Below are 24,847 nucleotides of genomic sequence, written 5' to 3'. Positions count from 1 at the left end.
TACCATCTGGAATTAATTTCTATCTTTGACATGACACAAAAATACCACCCAAACATCTGGTAAATCGATCTCTTGCGGAAAGAGCTAAATCTGTGGATATACTATCTTCTATTTTTGTTAAGCTTGTCTCACATAATTCTTTTCATATCATGTTACAACTGGTTGTCTTCTCCTAAAGCAGAAATAGGGAGCCATAGCCTCTTTATGATTTGTAGACTTCAACTCCCAGAATTCCTGAGCTGGCATGAGTTCACTGAGAAGTTTGCTTGGTTGGTTCAGGACTTCTGAGAGTTGAAGTCCACAGTGATAAAGGGACCATAGTTCCACATCCCTCTCCTAAAGAGTCATTAAGATTGTGGGTGTTAGCCGTTTAGCCCCTCAGTGAACTCATGCCAAAAGGATGCTAGAATTCTATTTGATTGATATAGGCTAAAGCAGTGTTTTTCAACCTTTTTTGTGCAAAGGCACACTTTTTTCATGAAAAAAATCACGAGGCACACCACCATTAGAAAATGTTAAAAAAATTTAACTCTGTGCCTATATTGACTATATATAAAGTAATTTTCCCACGGCACACCTTACACTATGTCACGGCACACTAGTGTGCCGCGGCACAGTGGTTGAAAAACACTGGGCTAAAGTAAAAGAATCTTGAAAACCTGATTGTATTTTCCTTTCCCTGCCTCTTATACCCCAAGGAGTTAAGGCAGAGTAAATTTGAGGGGTTATTTTAAACATTTTTTTAAAAAGCATGTTGTCTGCATAATTTCTCCCAAGGTCATCTCTATGGCTCATCACAATATGGGAACTCACGAATTCATAGTTGCATGATCATTATTCTGTACTATTAAATAAGATTTTAGAGGATCAAAATAAATTGTTAAAAAGTCCTGTAATGTTCTGTCCAAATTGGTAATTACAATACTTTGGATCTAGGCAAATGGTTACACAACAATGGAAAAATACACTTGTATCCATGATCAATTCATTTTGAGACCAACCAGCATTTTTTTAAAATTTGAAATCCACTCCACTCTGGAAACACTCAACATAAAACTGACAAATCTATCTATCTATCTATCTATCTATCTATCTATCTATCTATCTATCTATCTATCTATCTATCTATCTACCTACCTACCTACCTACCTACCTACCTACCTACCTACCTACCTACCTACCTACCTACCTACCTACCTATCATCTATCTATCTATCATCTATCTATCATCTATCTATCTATCTATCTATCTATCTATCTATCTATCTATCTATCTATCTATCTATCTATCTATCTATCTATCTACCTACCTACCTACCTACCTACCTACCTATCTATCATCTATCTATCCTCTATCATTTCTTTCTTTCTTTCTTTCTTTCTTTCTTTCTTTCTTTCTTTCTTTCTTTCTTTCTTTCTTTCTTTCTTTCCTCATTTTAGAAACTGTAATGGTAGCTAAAAATTTGATCCTGAACTACCTAGAACTGTGATGGCAAACCTATGAAATGCATGCCACAGATGGCACGCAGAGCCCTCTCCACCAGCCCAGCTCCACTGCACATGTGCGCATGCCACCCATCAGCCGGCTGGTCTTCAGGTCATGCGCATGTGTGGGAGCGGAGCCTTCCCTGATCTTCGCAGATCAGGGAAGGCAAGGGCGGCAGGAATGCCGGGGAAAGCCTGGGAGCACAGGGGAGAAACTGCTCAGATTGGGGCAGGCATGGGTGGCAGGAATGGAGGAGAAAGCTTGGGCATGCACGGGGGAGAAACTGCGAGCCCGCTTATCATTTTGGGCCTGAAAAGCCTCCTGCACCAACCTGGAAGCCAAATCGGGGGCTGGGGTGCATGCATGGGGGTGTATGCTCAGGGAACGCATGCAGGGTACATGCGTGGGGTGATCACATTGCATTTTGGGGATTGGGGCATGCACACGTGCATTCGTGCACGCACTTTGGCCACTCAGCACCAAAAGGGTTAACCATCACTGGCCTAGAATGTATGTATTAGCAATAGCAATTAGACTTGTATAGTGCTTCATAGTGCTTTTACAGCCATCTCTAAGCAGTTTACAGAGTCAGCATATTGCCCCCCAACAATCTGGGTCCTCATTTTATCAACCTCTGAAGGATGGAAGTCATCCAAATTGCAGGCAACCGGCAGTCAGCAGAAGTAGCCTGAAGTACTGCATTCTAACCACTGCGCCACCATAGCTCTTCACAGTATTAGAAGAATTTTGAATAATTGTGCATAAGTTAAGACTGTATTGCATCTATATTATATCTCCAATCATAGTAGAGTTTATTATTTGTCTACCATAGAACATACCATGGCACAGACATATGGTCCAGCTTTGACTTGTCTCCATGGGAGAAAGTCTGTGTTTTCCTAATGCTGATTGTTTTAAGCCAAGTGGGAAAGAAGATAGTAGGAAGTATGTAGGGAAACAGATTATGGCTAATGTCTCTATCTGAATTATTTATCTAGTGAATAAATGGCTATCCTACAGTTACTGGACACTGCAGATCCAGAGTTGGAAGATGGAGTAGATGACATTTTGGGTACCTTCCAAGTTCACAATTTACAATTTTATGAAGGTTTTATCCCTATCAGAAGGTAGGACAAGACATAACATTAGTGGTTGTGTTATTTCTTCTCAGTTTTCATGCAGTAGATTTTTAAGGAACAAAAATGTAGTGTCTTAATAGCTTTGACAAATGTTTAGGAAGAAATCCTCTGCTAAAGGGCAGGCTAATCGGAGAAAACACCTTGTAGCTGCTGAACTCAGCAAACTGATGTTGATCCCAGCTCAGAGTAGCTATATTAAATTCTGCACCAATTGTAAATTTATGAACCTATTTTATTTCACTCAGGAACAAAAGCTGACCAAGAATATACATATTTTACAAATATATTAGTTTGATATGCAGAGAGGCAGAAAATTGTCAGGAATTTCACCATTTCACTTAGCAGCACGACAGAATGTACTTTTCATTTTTTTAAAAGAAATCTATAATTGTCATTTATTTAGTTATTTGCAACAAAAAGCAACACTTTTCTCCAGTTCTGGCGATGATATATTTGTTACTCTAGAACACTTCAACCAGCTGCTTTCCAAATGAGCAAATTCAATTGCCAAAATCATTGGAGAAAAGGAATTCCAGTCCTTCTCCAACCACAGACATTTGATTTTCACCTTTGTGAAAGGAAAAAGCTGCAGGGTGCCATTCACTTACAGACTCTGACACTGTTGATGGGAATTCTTACTCATCAGTGAGCGAGCAAATGCACAAACAAGGGCTTTTTGCAACTGTTCTGCAAGCATGAAGATAAGCTCACGGAGATCAAATTGCTTCTGCGCTTGTGATTTGCTGTCACAGATCAGCAACCAAAAGTTTAACTCACTCAATGATCTTGTTCAATAACTGAAGGAACTGAAGTTTATAAGATTTTACTAAAGAGAAAGAGGCTAAGACTAAGAGAATAAAATAACATCGGGTTTACAGCCTTACAGGTCCCACTTCAAACAAATAATTACTCTGAAATGATTTAGTGTCTTTTTTCTTTCTTCCATCACACATTTATCTGCCTATCAACTCAGCCTTCTTGATTATAACCATACTTGAGCCCAGAATTTATGTTGCTAAGTGAGAAATTTGTTAAGTGTATCCCATTTTACAACATTTCTTGCCACAGTTGTTAAGTAATCCCTGCAGTTGTTAAATTAGTAACACAGTTGATAAGTGAATCTGGCATCCTCATTGACCTAGCTTGTTAGGAGGCCGTAAAAGATGATTACATAACCGTGGGACACCGCAACTATCATAAATATGAACCAGTTGTCAAGAATCGAAATATAAATCACATGATCATGCAATGGTCATAAATGTGGAAAATGGCAACGTCACTTTTTTTCGGTGCCATTATAACTTCAAATGGTCACTAAATGAACTGTTGTAAGTTGAGGATTACCTCTGTTTTATTTATTTATGGCCAGAGACCAAACATCAAACTAAAAACCATTTTTAGTTTTTCTGATGAAAAAGGTCCCTCCTGTTACCCACCTACTTTTCAAGGGACATGTTCGACTCTAGTTTTGGGGCACACAACATTAAGTTCTCTGGTAAAGGAAGCAGATGTCACTCTGTTTTACAGGAATTGACCGCTGCTTCTTAAAACACCAAAAAGTGGAGAAGATGGTTTTCAAGATTTTGGTCCTATGAACTGATATTTCAAAAAAGGTGACACATGAGATCATATGATGGTACAGTTAAAGAAACTGAGAAAAAATATCAAACAAAGAAAAAAGAGGAGAGTGAAACTGAAGATCCCTGACAAACTCTAAAGTGAAATCCATGATACATTTACATGCTTCTTTGAATTGCAGAATACACATGGGAAGACCCTTTCTTGTCTGCAGTAAAAAAATTTATGCCCCCCGAAAATTTTCTGACAGGTAAGCACATCCCCACCTAAGAGAAATCAAACAGTGTACAAATTGAATAAATAAATAAATACAAAGAAGAGATAAAATGTTTGACAGCTGAGCTTTACAGCCAGGTTTTGGTGTGAAGTCTGACAATTATTACCTTTAACTTCAATACTTGCATCATAACACAGAAAAAAGATCAGCTAATCTATGAGGTCCAGGAAAATACAACCTTACCCCGAGGAAGTAATGCTACATTATTATTCCCAGTGCTGGTTCTTGACAAATCTTTTTTTGATTACAACTTCCAGAATTTCCAACCAACAAAGCATCAGCTTTGAGGAGGCTAATCTAAATTCCTTGTTTGACTCCAAAAGACAACAATACATGTGTGGAATTGGCCAGAATGTCTTCCTTGGCAATGTATTCAAACAAGTAATAAGAATTCCAGGATCTGCTGAACACAATTGATTATATGCTGGAAAAAGCACTCCTGACTAATGTATTAAAAAATCCAAACATACTGAACTAATTCCATTTCTGCAGCTGTCTCTGAGAAGTAACAGATAAACCAAGGCAGTAGTTCTCATTCCTACTTAAAGGGAAAAGGAGGAAACCAGTAAAGAAACCAGTAAGTGGAACTTCATGAGATAAGTGAACATATGTCCAGTCATGCCCCCTCTTTCTTGGTAAAATAAACTATTTCGTTTTTGGAAGAAGTCTCAAAACTGACCTTCAGCAATTGCCCTGATGTAATCATCAGATTGAAAAAGTTCTAACATGATATGGGCCTATGTAATTATTTCCTAGTTTGTATTTGTACAGACATAAATGCAAAGCCCTAAATTATGCAACTCAGAGGCTGCTTTTTCCGTCCTTTTTATAGTAATTCATGTTTTTTTTTCCTATGTAGGATCACTCATTAATCATGGGATCAGGTGTTGGCATTAATGCTTTGGCTCCAACATTCATGTCTTTAACATACCACACAATTTGGCTTCTTCACACAAATACATTCCAAGAAAAGGGGAGGGGTTGGTGTTCCTTCTTTGTCACCCAAGATGCCCTCTACACATGATCTGCTCTCCCTGTGCTCAACTTGCAGTAAATATTTCTAAAATTCTCTGAGAAGAGGGCTCATGAAAGAAGAATCAGTCTGTTTTTTTGGAAATATTGGCAGGCTTTCTGGTCACCCCACCCACAGTAATTGCTCATGGAATGTCTTCGACGAGCTGGAAATATTTTGTCAGCCATGCTGCAAAGAACGGCAAGGTTGGTCGATTCTTTACTTGCTCCAGTCAAGTATCATAAGAATGATTTATAGTGTTTTGAAAACTTTAACCGAGACTGGTGGAAAATATTTATACCCTCAGTTCTCTACAGTATATAAAAATAAAAGTATCACCACGATTTTTTAGAAGAGCAAAAACAAACAAACAAAACTACTTACCCACAAAAAAAAATATCCTTATTAAGCTTCTGGCTTTTTACTTCATCATGCTGCTTGTGCTGAATGGACACAACCGGCTTTAGAGTTACAATGTTATAAGAATGTTTGTGAAGCCTAACTAGGGGGTATCTTTTCGAGCTATAGAGGAAAAGATGAATGCAGAAAAATGATCCCTCACACTTAAAAATCTTTTGGGTAAATGACGCAGCTGCCATTAAAATAGGAAATAGCAACTAAATCATTCCACTTTGTCTTGCTGTTTATTAGCATTATAGGGTTCCACTTAATTAAAGATTTCCCCTGCAAAAAGAGAGGGCATCAAAAAGCTAGAGTTCTATTATTTTGGGCCATAGAGATGCCTCTGTATCCAGGATACTCCAATCACAAGGCAAAAGGCCATCTTCTTAAGAAGCCTACACACTGCAAAACTAATAGGAAGTTCCTTTCATGGCTGAAATAATAAATGAAAGATTCTGGACTCTATAATATTGCCATTAAAATATTTAGTGGGAAGTTTTTACTACTGATGTTTTCAGGAATGGGATATGAAGAAGCTGAACTCAGAAAGCAGTTCACTGATATAGTTAATCACTCCAGAAAATGGTTCAATACATAAACAGTACAGCATCGGAGAATTGGATCAATTGTAACTATGACTAGTTGAAATAAGTCAACTTGACACTGTGGTTTAAAAAATTGCCCTGCTCCACCAACCAAATATAGTTCATAGATTAGGATCAGGCAGAAAGGATTACTGCTAGATTACTTCTCTGCCCTAATCCTCAAAGCCACTATATTTAATGTCTCATAATCTTGTATGACAGAGATCGGAGGTGCTAAGAAGGAAAAAGAAGATGGAACCTACACAGTCTATGGTTTTAGAATTCAAACTGGATATATGATAAAGTTCCACTACAAATAAACAACATATAATGAATAGTTTTCTAGCCCCTATGGTTGTATATGTGCCTTCAATACAGGTAATCCCCAATTTAAAACAGTTTATTTAGTGACCGTTCGAAGTTACAACAGCACTGAAAAAAGTGATTTATGACTGTTTTTCCACACTTAGATCATTGCAGCATTCCCTTGGTCATGTGATCAAAATTTAGATGCTTGGAAACTGACTCATACTTATGACAGTTGATATGTCCCAGAACCATGTGATCACCTTTTGCAAACTTTTGACAAGCAACGTTAATGAGGAAGCCAGATTCACTTAACAACTTTGTTACTAACTTAACAATTGCTGAAATTCACTATGGCAAGAAAGGTCACAAAATGGGGCAAAAATTCACTTAACAAATGTCTTGCTTAGCAACAGAAATTTTGGGCTCAACTGTGGTCATAAGTTGAGGACTTGTAGATAGATCTATCTACTACTTGTAGATAGATGATGCTCTGAAATCCTAGGTACAATGTGGTGTAGACATATTTCTTTCTTTCTCACAAGATAAACAATGCCAAACTTAGAAAATGCTTATTCTTTTTTTAGCTCCTATAGTTGTAACATTTGAATTTTTGACACCACATTTAAATTTTAAATGCAACCATTGTCTCAGGAAAAGGCTTCTAAAACAATGTAGTATAATTTGTAAAATGAATCATGGTAGAGACTCATAATTATCTGGTCTGTCCTTGACAAAATCATGCAAAGGCTACATTTTGCTTATATAATATTATGTCCAACATGGCAGCTCATATTAGTCCTACTTATTCCTTGATGAAAGCTAAATATTTAACACCTGATATTATAGAGAAATGGACTAGCTCCAATGCCTAACATGAATCCAAGACTCCTTCATTTCATGTCTGACATAGGCAATACAGTGTTTATTTGGATAAGAATTGGCTTCAACTGCATCAGTTAAGATCAATACTTCCACCAACCACAACACTTAAAGAATATATTTTGCCCCATGTTTTGGTGTGAGTTCTCTAAACTGCATATACTAGAATCTTTCTCATTCTTTCCAGCCAAAAGTATGCTGGAAAGACAACATGTAGGAAAATTTAGGACTTCTTGGCTCACCAATCCATCTGCCTGTCACCAAAACAATTATCCAAAACCAAGCTAGATCAAATTTGGTATGGAGGAGAAAGAAATTGGGGGGGTGGGGGAAACCCAAGATTAAGTTATAAAAAGCAGAAAAAACATTCCAGAAAAAAATCTCCCTCCCAAATTCCTAAGGGAAAGGTGGCTTAGAATGCTTCCATCTGCTCCATACAATACATGCATGTATTATGTACATACTAACAAGGTTTCTAGGTTGCGCCAATCTCCCAACTCTGACCATTGTACAACACTGCAATGTGTAATACGTAACTGGGAATAACATCATACAATCAGTTAAGAACCATGCCTAAAACTAATGCTATGGAACATAGAGTTCTGACGGAACACATTAACAGTAAAAGAAATCCAACCTCCCAGCCAAGAGGCTGTAACAGAAATCCAGCTTCCCTGGATTAATGGCATAACCAGGTTTTCACCTTCTTTTTAAAAGTGGAAAGGAAAGAGGGCAATCACACATCAGGCAGAGATCTATTCTGGGGGAAGGAAACAGGGATTGAATAGACTCCTAAAATGACAGTCTCTAATTGAGGAAATATATAGTGATTCTACTTTATTAAATCTTATTAGGCAAATAGAGGCTATAGGAAGAAGGAAGCCCTGCAAATTTCCAGATTTGTTTCTTAAACCCCCTTCTCTTCTGGTCACAGAATCTACAGTGGAGCTGTTACTGAGGGCTTGAAAAAAAATGCCAAAGCCATGATCTGCATGCTTTCTCTATCTTGTTATTCCTTCCACCCCAAGAGAATTTTTTCCAATTCAACCCATGTTATTCTTTCCAACCCAGCCCTCACATGACCCAGATCAGAGCATGAGGCATGCTCTATACTGCCCAAAACACACATACTTCCAAAACCATACAGAAGCAGTTCAACAGAAAGACAGAAGCACACGTATATAGAGGCCACACCTAAGCACCTGACACATCTGTCACCTGTCATATGTATGTAGAGGCACACCTAAACACCTGACACCTTTGTTCCTGGAGAGTGGAGTCCACACCCACACCCATGATTTGTTATCACATAGCATAAAATACAGGTATCTTTGCTAAAGAGACTAAAAAGAATGCCTATCAGCTTAGTAGTATAAGCAGATCCCACTTGTAAATCAGTCAATGGCCATATCTCAGGGTTCAAATACATAAAGAACTAATAGCCTGATCAAAGTCTCTTTCAGACATGGAATAAAGAACCTGTCTTGTGAAAGCCACTTTCAAAAATATTTCTCTTTCAATTAAACTCTAATCATTTTGCTCTGTTGTCTCATTAGGGCTACCTGCCCGGAGCACCCGATACCGTTCCGTTCCGGTGCTCTGGAGGGCCCACCCGCCCGCCCAAGCTCCTTACCGGTCTATTAAGTCTTTGGCACTTCCACGCATATGCATGGCGTATATAGCGCCTGTGTGACGTTCCGCTGAGCAGCTGGAGCATCACGGAGGCTTGCGGAGGTGCTAAGATGCATGTATGTGCTGTTCGCATCCATGTAGATGCAGCTGGGCCCATTCCAACCATACCGGTTGGAACGGGATCCAGAACTGACCACTGCAGTACACATAACACTTGACTTACAAGCATTTGTTTAATGACCATTCTAAGTTACAATGGCACTGAAAAAAGTGACTTGTGATCATTTTTCACACACAGCACCCCATGATCACATGATCAAAAGTCAAATGCTTGTCAACTGGTTCGTATTTATGATGGTTGCAGTGTGGGCAGGCAGGAAATCAGATTTATTTAACAATATTAAGTTGTTACTAACTGAACCACTGCAGTGATTCACTTAACAACTATGACTAGAAAATGGGGTGAAACTCACTTAACAACTGTTTTAGTTAGCAACATAAATTTTTGGTTCAATCGTGATCTTAAGTTAAAGACTGCCTTTAAAATGCATAGTTATTTATTTGGCTTATTTTTAAAAAAATGTTCCTCATATTTTTAAAATAAGTTTAAAAACTATCAAGAACTGATTTTTGTCCTTGAAATAAAAGGAAATGAATTTCTATCCTCAAATGCTATGTGGTGAGAGCATAGCAAGAAATGCTACTTGACCTCACAGTGATAATTAAATCTTTCCTTTATATTCATTTTTCTCTTGCATAGAATGTTTGATCTGTTATGAAAAGTAAACTCAACCTCCCAGCAAAAATCCTTCAAAATGTTCTGGGATTGAGAAGATGAGCAAGAAGCCATAATCATCCTCTAAAAATCATGGTGCTTCCTCTCATTTTAAAATCCACAGCATAAAAGTTGTACAAAATATTTATATTAATGTGAGATTTTTCAGAGCCTGGAGAATATGCAATACAATTTAAGAAATTAAAACTCCGCAGTGTCACATGAGTAACCTCTTTCACAAGGTAAAATGTCAGCATGGAGTAGCAAATAAAACAGCAAATGTTACTGTAAAAATCAAGTATGGTTCTGACAAAGAAACAATATTTAAATTTCAGCAATTCAGTATCTCAGTGTCTATAAATTAATCAACAAAATCAAGGCATACCCCAAACTAAAACAGCTTCACATCATTAAGGAATACTTTATTTACATAAGACTTTTTTTCCACCAAAAATTATTATGGTTATTTGTTCTGATTGGCTCTTGATGAAAAATGAAGAATCTTTGTTTCAAAAAAACTCTTGCTATGACAAGTTTCTCCCTTTTGCACATGTCTCATAATATGTAATGGTAAATAGTGCTGGAGTTTGCATCACAATGTTTCAATTCATATTTTGTTACTTGATCCTCATTGATACCAATGGTTCACCATGCATCTTGGAAGGATGTCAATCATCCAGGTACATGTGAAAAATCTTTCAGAAAAAAAAACTTTCATGAGTCTTTCCTTATACTTTCAAACAAATGGAATGGCATTATTCCAACAATTTTTAAATAGCCTTTTAATTCAAATCAATATTATTTTATAGAGTACATGTTGCAAATGATAATGTAAAGGCTAAGTTAAAGCAACTGGCTGAAAGATCTGAATATCTGTTTGATTGCAGACTGTAACTTACAGCACAGCTGAAATTATTTTTATCAAGAAGCTCAGCAACACTGATTCCAAAGTGAAAAGGAACTCAGTATCTATAAACATCATATAGCAATGATGGAGACATGTAGCTTTGAAGTTCCACAGTTGAAGGCAAATAATGATGCCAAGAATAGGGTAACACCATGATTGACATGTACAAGATATTCTACCACCCTGCATGTCTTGTATTAAAAGTATTGGATCCTTCTTTGGCATCATTTGGTGGTATTTTATTTTATGTCTCCTCTGAATCAGTTTCAAGTTTCATCAATCATTTATTATGATTGACCTTATTTCTAAAAGTCCTCAGCAAACCCTGAATATTGTTAAAAAAAATGCAGATTCAAAAACATACCACAAAAAGAGGAGTTGAGGAAGGAAAAAAAACTCTACACAAGTTCAGAAAAAATAAAAATAAAAAACAACCAAAGAACATAATAATCCAGGGAAACCATGAAATATAAATATACAGAAAAGGAGAGGTTACAGATATTTTCTTTAATTTTTTTTCTGAACAGATACAAAGACGAAGCCAGGAAATATTTGTAGGGAAGGAAAATTAATTATTAAAAAGGTCTATTTTTTTTTAAAAGCACAGCCAATTAGTGTTTTTTGATGACAAGGACCACAGGGAATGATACAATGTGAATCACATAGCAAGGCAAGGATTTTCTGATTGTTTGGAAGTTTTTATTTTTATTTTTCATATGTGATTTAAGCCCGTTTTATACAGATTTACACTATTATACAGTATATACTCTTCTTGTGGGTTCATAAGAGTTGTTGAATGACACCATTTACACTTCTTTTGCTCCTGAATACTGCCCCTTGATTTTTAAATAATCTTGCAAAAAGAATGTTATCTACTTATAGCCTCACATTTCTCTAAGCGCATATAGCTTTTCAAACTGTATTGTTGCTCAAATTATATGCACCTGGCTATTTCTAATCCCTCTACTCTCCAATTACATCTTGTTTTAGAGATAAGAATTAAATATATATTTATTGTACCACTTTTCTCTTTCAGACTGGTGTAAGATTCTTTCCCAGTTTTTTCAGCTCTTCGGCAAGCCATCTTCTGAATTTCACCCAACACTTCTCTTCAGCTGTTTTCTTTGAGATTTGCTCACAAAAAAGCATACTGTAATATAACACTGCTAAATCCAATTTAGAATTGCCAGCTAATGTTATTGTTTACCAAAACAATGCCCTTTCAGCAGTGTAACACTAACTTTCATTGTGCCAACCATTATATCTTCTCTGTCCAAGTTTTCTCTCCAGTTTTTCCTCCCAGAGGTATCTCTTCTTTTTCCAAGATTCCACCTCTGATTAATTCTTATTAGCCTCTAATAGCCTCTCTGATGGGAAATAAGCTATCTGTTCTACCCCCCCCCCTTTTATTTATCTGTTCACTAAAGAACATGTTTGTGTGGGGGATATCTCTGTGGATATATATGAACACCCAGCCGGAAGCCATGGCTGAACGCAGGCTAATCACGGGGGTATGTTATCATCAATTTTCAGACAGGGCTTGGGGAATTGCAAAAAGAATGAATAAATGCTTACATTCAGAAAACCTGAAACCGGATTTGGGATTCATGACATTTTTAGAAAAAGAAAAAGGAACAAGAACAACAAACAAAAAGAGGGATGTATTCAGCCACACAACATCAGTGTTAGTTTCAGACTGTCCCATGACATGACAATTTAAAAACAAAAATGAACCTAACAAACAAATATTGACCTGTTTCATACACTCTATTGTAAGTCATAATGTGGCATATTTGGTTTGTTTTACGATGATATGTGAGCTCAGCCATTTCTCTTCATACACCAATAAAATTCCCTTTTTACGACTTTGCAATCCCTTAATTCGGGGTAGAGTTGGGGCAACTGGATGGAGCTGAAAATTTACTGGCTGGATGCCCTTCCTGGAGCCATGTAGATTTCTCAGCAGATTTTTTTTTCCTTTGCTCTCTAGGAGAGAAACATCTGCTAGTTCCTAAGACTGAACTCTCAATCTTCCGAGTGGCAGGCAATCATTTTCACCACTTGGGCACCATGCTGCTCGCTGTTCATAACACATATATACTATATTTGTTTTTGTAGATTTTCATGGGTGTAGGTATGCTGGTCTTTTCGGGTCTGTATTCGGGTATTTTCCCGTGAAAGATTGAGATTATCTTGACAACGTTTCAGCAAAGTCTCACATACATACATACATACATACATACATACATACATACAGTATATAGTATAGCTATACAGTATATATATATATATATATATATATATATATATATATATATATATATATATATATATATAGATAGATATATAGAGAGAGAGAGAGAGAGAGAGAGAGAGAGAGAGAGAGAGAGAGAGAAAGAATATAGTATAGATGACCATCTGACATGAAAGTTACCCTGGACAGCCAAAAGCAATTGATACTAATGTCTTAATTTAATGTATAAATCAGATTACTGCAGCTAATTTAGCAAATTATGGTTAAATAAACCATATTTTGGAATATGTGAATCCAATGTACAGTATATTTCACTGCAAAGAAAATAAAATTCTGCTGTTGGGTACATTTTTTTCCCCCAAAGAAAATGCATTATGGTAAATTAGATTACTTTCCTCGCTAGAATTCAATTTTTATACTGCATTGTAAATTATAGAGAATAAATGATGAGTTTTTATTTCCAGTAATTTTTCTTAATCAATGTTTGCTCAGTAACTTTCGAATAGCTGGTTACTTTTTTATTGATGACTGTATGTGGTAACAGAATATTTAGTTGCTTTTAAATGATTAATTCATTATTTCTCCAAGGCCACAAATGCATATTATTTATTAATGTCAAACCTTTAAAGATAATTTATTCCAAAGTACAGTCTAAGACTACATTTTAAAAAAGAATTTTAAAAAGATTAGCTGTATTATTATGGGTTCCATGTATGTTTTGGTAGATGAGTAACATTATTTTCTGATGAGACTTTCTCAAAATCTGTATCAATCAAATGTCTAGGTTTTCATGACTTGTGATAGACCACATGAAGTACGATAAGGATGCTTGCTCCAAATTGAGAGGATTATTACAGAGTTTCTTTTGTTTTCTTCACAGACTATAATCCCTGTTTAGCAACTGGCGTTACAAGCCACAAGGCAGGAATAGCTTTCCTAATGCTACCCCAGTTTTTATATACTGATTTTAATGACACATTAATTTTAACAGATCATTTATTTTAAAGCAACAAAAATCCTCATACTAAACAAAATTATCAGAATTATCAATTTGTAGCTTAGATTTTCACCTAAAAAGTGTCATCACAAGCTAAAGTGTTTCATGATCAGATAATAAATATTAAGGCTGCATATATTTAGGGCCAGAATATTCCCTTTTGTATTTTGTAACTATTACATTTTATCTTGCATTTTGATAACTAGATTTTCTGAATCTCCATTTCAAAATACTTTGATATCATGCACATTAATCATTCAAGGGACATGAATGACAATTGTTTCTTGCACACTACACATTTTGCTTGTTTATTGTGGAAGATATTGTTAGAATTTGAAGGCTAATTTAGGATTCATTTGTCTAATGCAGTAACTCCCAAACCATAGGCCATAAGAGCAGATAATTGCTCTGAAAAACTAATTCATTAAATAAATGATCCCGTGGTTTTCAAAATTTCCATCTCTAGAGGAGATGCTTGCTGCATCTAGTCTTTCCTCTCAGGGAACATGCTTATTTGCAATCTGGAATGAGTTTCTATAAGGCAGTAGTTGGCTGGCGAATTCTGGGAATATATCTTACAACTGCCAAAGTGGAGAAACATTAATGAGCCACAGTGGCACAGTGATTAGAATGCAGTATTGCAGGCTACTTCTGCTGATCACCAGCTGCCTGCAGTTTGGCAGTTCAAATCTCATCAGGCTCAAGGTTGACTCAGCCTTCCATCCTTCCGAGGTCAGTAAAATGGGGACCCAGATTGTTGGAGGCAATATGTTGACTCTGTAAACCACTTGGAGAGGACTGTAAAGCACTGTGAAGCGGTATATAAATGTAAGTGCTATTGCTATTGCTAAACAAGTAAACATGGCTATGAGCAGAGAAAATTTGTACACTCCCCTGTGTGCCTCCAGTTCCCATCAAGGCCAGATAGCATGGCAGTCATTAGGTATAGTAGGAGTCAAAGTTCAACCATTCTTATGGGTTACAGCTGACTACTCTTGCATAACAGCAAAAAGATATCTTCTTCTTCCTAGAGCAGTGTTTCTCAACCTTGGCAACTTGAAGATGTCTGGACTTCAACTCCCAGAATTCCCCAGCTAGCGAATTCTGGGAGTTGAAGTCCGGACATCTTCAAGTTGCCAAGGTTGAGAAACACTGACCTAGAGTATTCCCGCAAGTATAGGGTTTGTTACAATTATACAAAGTTACACCAGTTTCAAAGAAAAATTAAAACTATCATCCAATGTAGATTCCTTGGGATTAATCCCGTTTCATTTACTGAGATCTTGTTCTCAATAAATAGAAACAAAGTAGCACTCCTCAAGATTATGTTAATAGTTGCAACACTAATGACTGACAGATGACAGATTTAGAAAATCTGACAGATGACAGATTTAGAAAAGAAACACATTATTAAATTTCATGCCTGAAATGCAAGTTTCCACCCCTTGCCATCTCTTGTAGAAGAGATGTGAGAATTGTTGAGTCAATTCTTCAGTCATTTTAATGGGAGTAATGTTTTGTGATATCTGTTTTATTTCTCCTGCCCTGGGTTGAATGGGTGATCAAGGCTCCATCTGGTCACTGGACTGATTTTTAAAAAGATTTCTGCATGCAGGTGAAAGATAAGAAATTTTAGAAAAGAGAACAGATGGTGTCATAAGAAAGAAAGAAAGATTCAGACTGCACCCATTGCTTGCTTCACATTTCCCAAATAGCATGCAGTCTCAAATATTATTTCCAGGGGAATGTTGCTCCAAATAGACAAAAAAGTTCCCCAGCTTATCTGCAGCATATTTTCACTATGTGTGTGTGCATTGATTTCTTTACTTATTGTCATTTTAAGATTGCTTTTTACTAAACATAATCTCAAAACTGCAGGAAAAAATATAAACCAATAATGCACAAAATTGGAAAGTTACAAGAAAACAAATAACATTTTTATATGATGTTGTATTTGGTTTTAATTGATTTTATGATTGTTCACTAGACAGGGTCACTTGTTTGAGACAGGCAGCTATAGAAATTGAATAAAATAAAAAGAAACATTTTTATTGTACACTGCCCAGAGTCACATTTTGTGGGATGAATGACTATATAATTATGACAAATAAAGCCACCCAAACCATCAAATGTTAACATCTTAAAATTGGAGACTGACAATCACAAGGGAAAGGCACAGTCCTACTGATTTTAGTTTGAGGTTTAGGGAACAATTGGGCTGTGTTCAGATTGAAAACTCAGCTGATTCATTGAACGGTATGATTGGGATGACCATATTTCAACCACCATCCCTTGGATGCCCTGTAACAAATATATGTTAAATGCATACACAGACCTTCATTCTCCCCATGCAAGATAAAAATGTAAGGCACAAGGCACTCCATGAAATATCCAAGGTCCAAACTATATGGGTCTTTATGTATTAAACGCAGTGGTTAGAGTGCAGTACTGCAGGCTACTTCTGCTGACTGCCAGCTGCCTGCAATTTGGAAGTTAAATCTCATCAGGCTGGGTAACTCAGCCTTCCATCCTTCCAAGGTGGGTAAAATGAGGGCCCAGATTGTTGGGGCAATTTGTTGACTCTAAACCACTTAGAGAGGGCTGTAAAGCACTGTAAAGCGCTTTAGTCTAAGTCTAAGTGCTATTGCTATTAATTCAGGCCCACCGAACTTGGCCCAATAGCTCATCTACAATACCACCCAGAATCCCATTGGTTAAATTGGAGGCCATGTAAAGTTGATAGATAAATAAAATAGATATAATGTGCATAGTATTGACAGCACTCTGTTTCTTCATTAATCTTCCCATGCCTTCTATATCAGCGGTAACTTCTAAATTGAATTCAAATGAGTCTCTTTTGTGTACGAGTCATGCCATTTTGGGCACTGGTCACTGCAATTGGTGCTATAATCTTTAAACTTTATGATAGGTTCCACACTTAGCAGCCATCAAAACCTTCATGAAAATCAAAATCTGGATCATTCGTTGTTTTACTGTTCAGAAGGAACACAAGTTCTCTCTTAACAATAAGATTAATGAACAGCTGACCTACCTGAAACTTTAAACAAGTATAGTAAAAATGCTAACTTACCAGTTCCAAAAATCCTCTCACAACTTGTCTCTGTTTTAGGTTGGTTTCTCCATCCAGATTAGCAGTTTCTATATGACACAAGCCATCAGGATCACTTGAAGAAAGCAGCAATATATCTGCAGGTATGATTTCATTGCAGCGAAGCTGGATGAAGTCTCCAACTTTTACTTCTTTCCAGTATCTTGTGGTGTATTTCCTTTCATTCCTGTGGGAAATGTTTAGGATAAAAACATGACATGACTTCTGAGAATATCAGTTTTAAAAAAATACAATAGCAGGATAAGTTAATATATGTATTTCATGATGTTTGCAGCAATTAACCTCCTGACACCTATTGGTTCACAAAAACTTCCATTCAAAGAATAAAGTTCTCAGAAGAAACTATTCACCAACAGCAGTTTTTGTGAGAAACAACTATCATTATCCCAGGATCAAAACTTAACAATTACTATGAAGATGACTTTCAAAGTATCAGAGGCACAAAATATACAGTTACGTCTATGAGAAGGAAACTTAAGATATGTGCTGTCCATATATTTATTTTCAGAAAGGTGTGTGTTCAAAATGCTGATTATTACCTTTACAGTTCTACAATGCACAAGGCCGGGTTATACACAGGACCAGTTTTTCTTGAGGGATCTGTCTGGTCAGATAGGGTAGTGCACTGCAGGTTTCTTCCCTTAAATGTTGCCACTAGCTAGGATCTTTGAGGTATGCCTTCTTAGTGGCTACTACAGCCTTTTGGAATAGCCTACCACCTGAGATACGTTTAACCTTATGAAAGACTCTTGCCCCAACCATTGGAGTAGTATGGGAGCAAACTGGGAGGCTGTTTGGTTAAGTGCTTGTGAGGAGGGGTACTTTTCTTTCTACCCATGTTTTTATGGATTATTGTGAGCAGTCTAGATTCACTATATGAGGTAAGAAACCTGTTAATAAATGCACACTTACATAAATAAAAGGTTATATAGCCCGGCAGGGAAAAAGAAATAGAAAGTGAAATGTAGGATTAAGGAAGAATGGCAGTAAAGGGGGGAAATCCAGATTCTTATAGATTGGAATTTACTTCATCGCTTGCATGAATATTATCCCACATTATCAAATATGGAAGGTGATGTACAAATGATTGTTAATAATGAAAGAAAATACAGAATAGACTATCTGAGAATTACATGACCTAAATAGTCTTCTGTCAGGCAATCTGAAGCAAGTCACAGTTATGGAAGAAAAAAATGAAGACCAGGCACAGAGCCTGTGTTTCTGTAACACTGAACTATAATTTGTTTTAGATTTTCAAGTTCTGAAAACCCAGTCATTTTGTGAATGTAATTTTGTGTTAACTAAAAAAAATACATGTGTGATTCAGTACTCCTTAGTTATTAATGATAAAATAGGAAGCACAACCACTAAATCTCAAGTAGAGTTGTTTTTGTTTTGCCTTACTCAACAAAGCAGAAACACTTTTTAAAATTCGAATAGCTTTAATTACAGTGCTTGTTTGTTGAAATGGTAACTGAAAACAAGTGTACAAAGCAGTTGATTATTGTATTGACAGTAAATAAAGAAATTACTTATTTAATTTCTATGTCAAATTTAAAGTTCTAAGTTCTAGTCTCACCCTAGATATGAACGCTGGCTGGTGACTTTGAGCTAGTCACTCTCAGCTCAATCCACCTCATAGGGTTATTCGTGTGGAAAAAATTAGGAGGAGAAAGAAATATTATGTATGTTCACCAGAGGTGGTATTCAGCAGGTTCTGACCAGTTCTGGAGAACTGGTGGTGTAAATTTTGAGTCGAGAACCAGTAAATACCACCTCTGCCCCCATTTATTCTCTGCCTCCCGAATCCCAGGTGATCAGGATGGAATGGGGATTTTGCAGTAACCTTCCCCTGCCATGCCCACCAAACCATGCCCACGAAGACATGCCATGCCCACTAAGCCAGGCCCAGAGAACTGGTAGTAAAAAAAAATTAATCCCACCATTTATGTTCACCATCTTGAATTACTTATAAAACAATAAAGGTGGGATAAAAATCAAATCAAATCAATCAATCAATATCCTTAATACTTAGAAAAAATCAATAAATGGGCTGTGCCAGTCCAGAATAGCAATATTTATATACTGTGAGGTTAAAATTACATGTCTCACCAAATGGGCAGTTCCTGGGCCAATCATTTAATCTGTTACCCAAGGCGACCCATTTAATCAACTGTTTCCCTCACTTTTTTGATGAATGGTTCAAGGCTGCTCAGAGTTACCTTAAACTGCCAGATGGGTGGCAAATAAGTTTGATTGATAGAAAGGTATACAGACAGACAGACAGACTCTGAAAGATTCCAAAGTCTTTTTTGATTCCTTTTGCATTCAAATAGCAGGTGGATTGGAAAAAAATTAAAGAAGTATTGCTGATATATTATTGGGTTTGAATAAGCTCTGTGTTTCTTACATATTTCTAAGTTAAAACATTCTTTTATTAAATAAATTAAATCATATCCGAACTGTGAAATACATGATAAAAAACAGGAGGATATAAAGTGAAGTGTTGCAGTGATTGAAATACTAAAGATTATAAGCCATGATGAATATTAATCTCTGTGGGAAAATTTCACTGAAGTTTGGTTATGCAATTTCATTTTAACCTCAACCATCACATTTTCTTAAAACACAGCTAGGATTCAAGAAGTCACTTTTGTCTCAGAAAAGAAATTTCTAATGTTAGCATTAGTTCTTGGACAGTAAGAGGAGGGAGCAGAGTCCCAGGGTATATTTAACTGTTCATGTTTCTGTGGAAGTATATAGTTTATTTATGAATCAGTTATGAAGCATGACAAAATAAGATGTCATCCCATTTGGTTGATGCCACACTCTCCTCTATGTTATACTGCAACAGAACTTTACTCCCTTCGGGAACTCCCCCTTTCCTGGGGAAGGCCTTCTTGCCTATCAAGAAGCTTCCTTAAAGACGGATCTTGGGATCCCGAGAGGTGGCATGCAAAGAAGAGATTTCTTAGGGGTTTCTTACAGGGGTTTTAAAATCAAGTTTTAAGGGGAGGGTGGGGGGTTTGATTCGGATGGGTCAAACAGGCTTGGGGGGAGTCTGCCATGGCATAGGCCAGAGCTAACTAATGGGCGCAGCTCGGGAGTGCTGGGAAGGGTTGGGATTCCGGGGGAGACATTAAGCCATTCCATTGGGGGGTCCACCATCTCTACTGTTTGTGGGAGAGGCAGATATGGTGGGGGCCAAGGGCCAAATTATGTTCGGGGGACGTGGGTTCGCTGTTTAAGAGCAATTGCGCGTTCCAACCCTCATCGCCCTTCTCGCACCCCCGAGTGCTTGGGATTACAGGACCTTGGTCTGCGGCTGTGGTTGCTTAACGCCAGGTCCATGGTACATAAGGCTCCCCTCATTTACGACCTCATACAAGAGGGTAGAGCGGACCTGGTGTGCATTACAGAGACCTGGTTGGGCCATGAGGGGGGTGTTCCCTTTAGTGAATTATGCCCACCAGGCTTCCGGGCTTTTCACCAGCCGAAAGCCCAGGGCAGGGGCAGGGTGGTGGCGGTGATTATTAGGAAAAGTCTTGGACCTCAGGAGGTCACTGTGCCTCAGATAGGCGGGTGTGAGTCCCTTCTTGTGAAATGGGGCCTTGGAGTTCAGGTGGGCCTTTTTGTTACGTACTTATCTCCCTGCTACATTTCATCGACCCAGCCAGAGCTGCTGGATGTGTTAGCCGGATTGGCGGTTGATTTCCCCAGGCTTATGATCGTGGGGGATTTCAATCTGCCTTCCATTGGCGAGACATCCGAGTCAACTTGGGAGTTCATGACTTCCATGACAGCTATGGACCTAACTCAGTTAATTCAAGACCCCACCCATAACAGGGGACACACGCTTGATTTTTGTCTCTGGGCAGTGGATGAATGATCTAGATTTAGGGGATATTTCTATCCAACCCTTGTCATGGTCTGATCATTTCCTCATCAGGCTTGACGTCCATACTGCTACCACTTACCTCAGAGAGGCAGAACCGACTAAATGGTTCCGCCCCAGGCACCTGATGGACCCTGAAAGGTTCCTGATGGAGCTTGGGACTTTTCCTGAATATCTTGCTCACAGCTTGACCAAAGCCCTAGTGGAAGCCTCGGATAGGGCGGCCACTAGGGCCTTGGATCATGTTGTGCCTTTGCAGCCTCTGACCTGGTGTCGATCCCAGGTAGCTCACTGGTTTACTGAGGAGTTCCAGGAGATGAAACACCAGAAAAGATGCCTAGAGAGTGGTTGGAGGGCCAGCCGGTCCGAATTTGATCGAACACTAGTAAGAATTCATATTAAATCCTACTTAGTGGCGATAAAAGCAGCAAAGCGGCAACGTTTTTCCGCTCTTATTGCTTCCACAGATAACTGCCCAGGCGCCCTGTTTAGGGTGACCCGCTCCTTACTTAACCAAGGAACTGGGAAAGACTCCTTGCAGGGTAGGGCTGAAGAATTTGTTCAGTATCTGCAGGATAAAATCGCTCTGATCCGGACAGGCTTGGACTCTGACTGGGTAAATTTGGGGAAATCGACGGGGATAAATCTTGTGGAGACTGTCTGGGATGAGTCTGACCCTGTGACCCCTGAGAGCATGGACAGGATTATGGGGAGACTCAGTGCTGCCTCTTGTGTGCTGGACCCGTGTCCCTCTTGATTAGTTTCGGCTTCCCGGGAGGTGACACAAGGCTGGCTCCAGGCGATTACCAATGCTTCATTGAGAGAGGGGTTGAAGGAGGCGGTGGTGAGGCCCCTCCTTAAGAAGCCTTCCCTGGACCCATCTTCTTTAGCCAACTATCGTCCGGTCTTCAACCTTTGCTTTGTAGCGAAGAGTGTGGTAGCATGTCAGCTTCCCCAGTACCTGGATGAAACTGCCTACCTGGATACGTTTCAGTCAGGTTTCAGGCCCGGGTACAGCACAGAGACAGCATTGGTTGCTTTGGTTGATGATCTCTGGTGGGCCCAGGACAGGGGCTGCTCCTCTGTCCTGGACCTATTAGACCTCTTGGTGGCTTTCGATACCATCGACTATGGTATTCTACTGCAATGACTTGGGGGGGGGTTGGGAGTGGGGGGCACCATTTTACTGTGGTTCTTCTCCTACCTGTCTGATCGGTCGCAGTTCGTGTTGACTGGAGGACAGGGATAGACCCCGAGATGCGTCACTTGTGGGGTGCCCCAGGGGTCGGTTCTCTCATCCCTCCTGTTCAACGTATATATGAAACCTCTGGACGAGATCATCCGTGGTTTTGGGGTACGGTATCATCAATATGCTGATGATACCCAACTTTTCATCTCTACCCCAAACCACCCAAGCGATGCCCTCGACATGATGTCCCGATGCCTGGAGACTGTGCAGATCTGGATGGGGAGGAACAGGCTCAAGCTCAATCCCTCCAAGACTGAGTGGCTGTGGTTTCCATCATCCCAATTTGTGCATCTTGTTCCATCTTTGATGATAGGGGGAGAAATTTTAGCCCCCTCAGAGAGGGCCCCCAATTTGGGAGTCCTCCTGGATATGCGGCTTAGTTTAGAAGAACACCTGACGGCCATGACCAGAGGGGCCTTTTACCAGGTTTGCCTGGTATATCAGTTGCACCCCTTCCTGGATCGGGATGCTCTGTGCACAGTCACTCATGCCCTCGTCCTTTCTTGCCTGGACTACTGCAACACTCTTTACATGGGGCTGCCCTTGAAGAGCACCCGGAGGCTTCAGCTGGTCCAGAATGTGGCCGCGCAGGTTATCATGGGGGTACCTAGGTGCTCCCATGTTACACCCCTTTTAGATGGCCTGCACTGTTTTTCAGGTGCTATTCAAGGTACTAATTATGACCTTTAAAGCGTTCCATGGCTTTGGCCCAGAGTACCTGCGAGACCACCTACTGCCACCAGTAGCCTCCCACCGTTCAGTGCAATCCCACAGAGTTGGCCTCCTCAGAGTGCCATCGGCCAGACAGTGTCGGCTAGCAACCTCCAGGAGGAGAGCCTTCTCTGTGGGAGTGCCTTCCCTCTGGAATGAGCTGCCCCCGGAGCTTTGCATAATCCCCGACCTCCGGTCCTTCCAACGTGCCCTAAAAAGTTGGCTTTTCCAGCAAGCCAGCCTGGCCTGAACAGAATAAAATAAATGATTAATTTAATTGTTAATTTTAATCTAATTTTTAAAATTTTATTGTTAATATTAATTGGGTTTGTTTTTGGATACTTTATTTAATTTCCTTTTTAACTTTTGTAATATGTGTTTTTTTAATGTTGTATGCCACCCTGAGTCCTTTGGGAGAAGGGCGGCATATAAATCCAATAAACAAACAAACAAACAACAAAGTTCCAGCAATTGCTTCTAGTCTTTTTCCCAATAACAAATAGAAGTCACACATTTCAGACTTAGGCATATTCTGCTGTTCTCAATGAAAAGAACAGAACAGAAAAGATAAAAGGAAAGAGAAGGGGGAAAAGAAAGGAAGGAAGGAAGGAAGGAAGGAAGGGAGGGAGGGAGGGAGGGAGGAAAGAAAGAAAGAAAGAAAGAAAGAAAGAAAGGGGATGGTATATGACACTGAGAATAGGATTCAATTTGTTTGGAATTGCAGTTTTCAAACTATCATTATCATAGTCTCATGGTGATGATTATTTTAGTCCTTACGAGAAATAGATTTGCTATTTTTAAGACACTGTAGCTGAATCTCAAAAATAGGAAAAGTAGCTAGATAAGATTTCAATAAATCATAGGTATTTACAAAAGCTGTTGCGTGATAGCAGAATTGTGCAAAAACAGAAAAAACCTCTAATGTTATTAAGAGATATATACGTGATTAGAGAAAACCTGAATTAGTTTAAAAATTCAATAACGTATTTGTAATATTTGAAGAATAACATACACCACTCAGCTTTAAATTACTGTCTATATATTTTGCTATTTCACTACTTATATTTTGAATCTCTCTCTTGTTATACAATGAATAAATGTAACCCTATACCAAAGATAGAAGCTTTCATGTACCGGAACATTTTCTGTTGTTTCTGCTTCAGTATTTGAATATGACTGTCAATTGTTATTACAACTATCTCACAAACTTTCAGAGCAACCACCACACATCCTCAAGATTGTCAGTATCAGATTATTATCACTTGTAAATTACGATAAATACAATTACTGGCAATAGTTTGACGTTTAGGCTGATCCAACATAGATAGGATCAGAGAAATTTAGACCAAAATGCTAACAATTGTGCCACACATTTTTTTTTAAAGAGAAGAACTTCATAAGAAGTTCCTTTCATATGAAAGGAACAGACCCACGAGAACATAATTTTCTTGAGAGTTATTTTAAAGTCCTAGTATAAAATAGTTGCATTCCTACTCTTTTTTCAACAACTTTGAATTAATATCATTCCTTGTAAGGACAATGTGGAAATAGTCCTGAATATGAAATAAGAGATGATGGAGCTAAAAATATATTGTCAAAAATGCCCTTGGGCATAAATCACAAAGCTGGAG

At 38.4% G+C, this 24,847-nt stretch overlaps 1 protein-coding gene across 2 annotated transcripts in view; it reads right to left on the bottom strand.

Moving 5' to 3' along the window:
• Positions 1-24,847, bottom strand: part of ATP10A (ATPase phospholipid transporting 10A (putative)) — a 145,620-nt gene that overhangs the window by 62,855 nt on the left and 57,918 nt on the right. For both annotated transcript variants that reach the window (XM_032226578.1, XM_032226579.1), the window contains exon 2: positions 17,323-17,527. In XM_032226578.1, coding sequence (XP_032082469.1) covers positions 17,323-17,527 — 205 coding nt within the window. The remainder of the gene's footprint in view (positions 1-17,322; positions 17,528-24,847) is intronic.

This window comes from Thamnophis elegans, chromosome 11 (assembly GCF_009769535.1).
Source record: "Thamnophis elegans isolate rThaEle1 chromosome 11, rThaEle1.pri, whole genome shotgun sequence".
NCBI lineage: Eukaryota > Metazoa > Chordata > Lepidosauria > Squamata > Colubridae > Thamnophis > Thamnophis elegans.
Note: the sequence above shows the minus strand (reverse complement) of the source record. Positions and strands in the feature narration are given on the sequence as shown.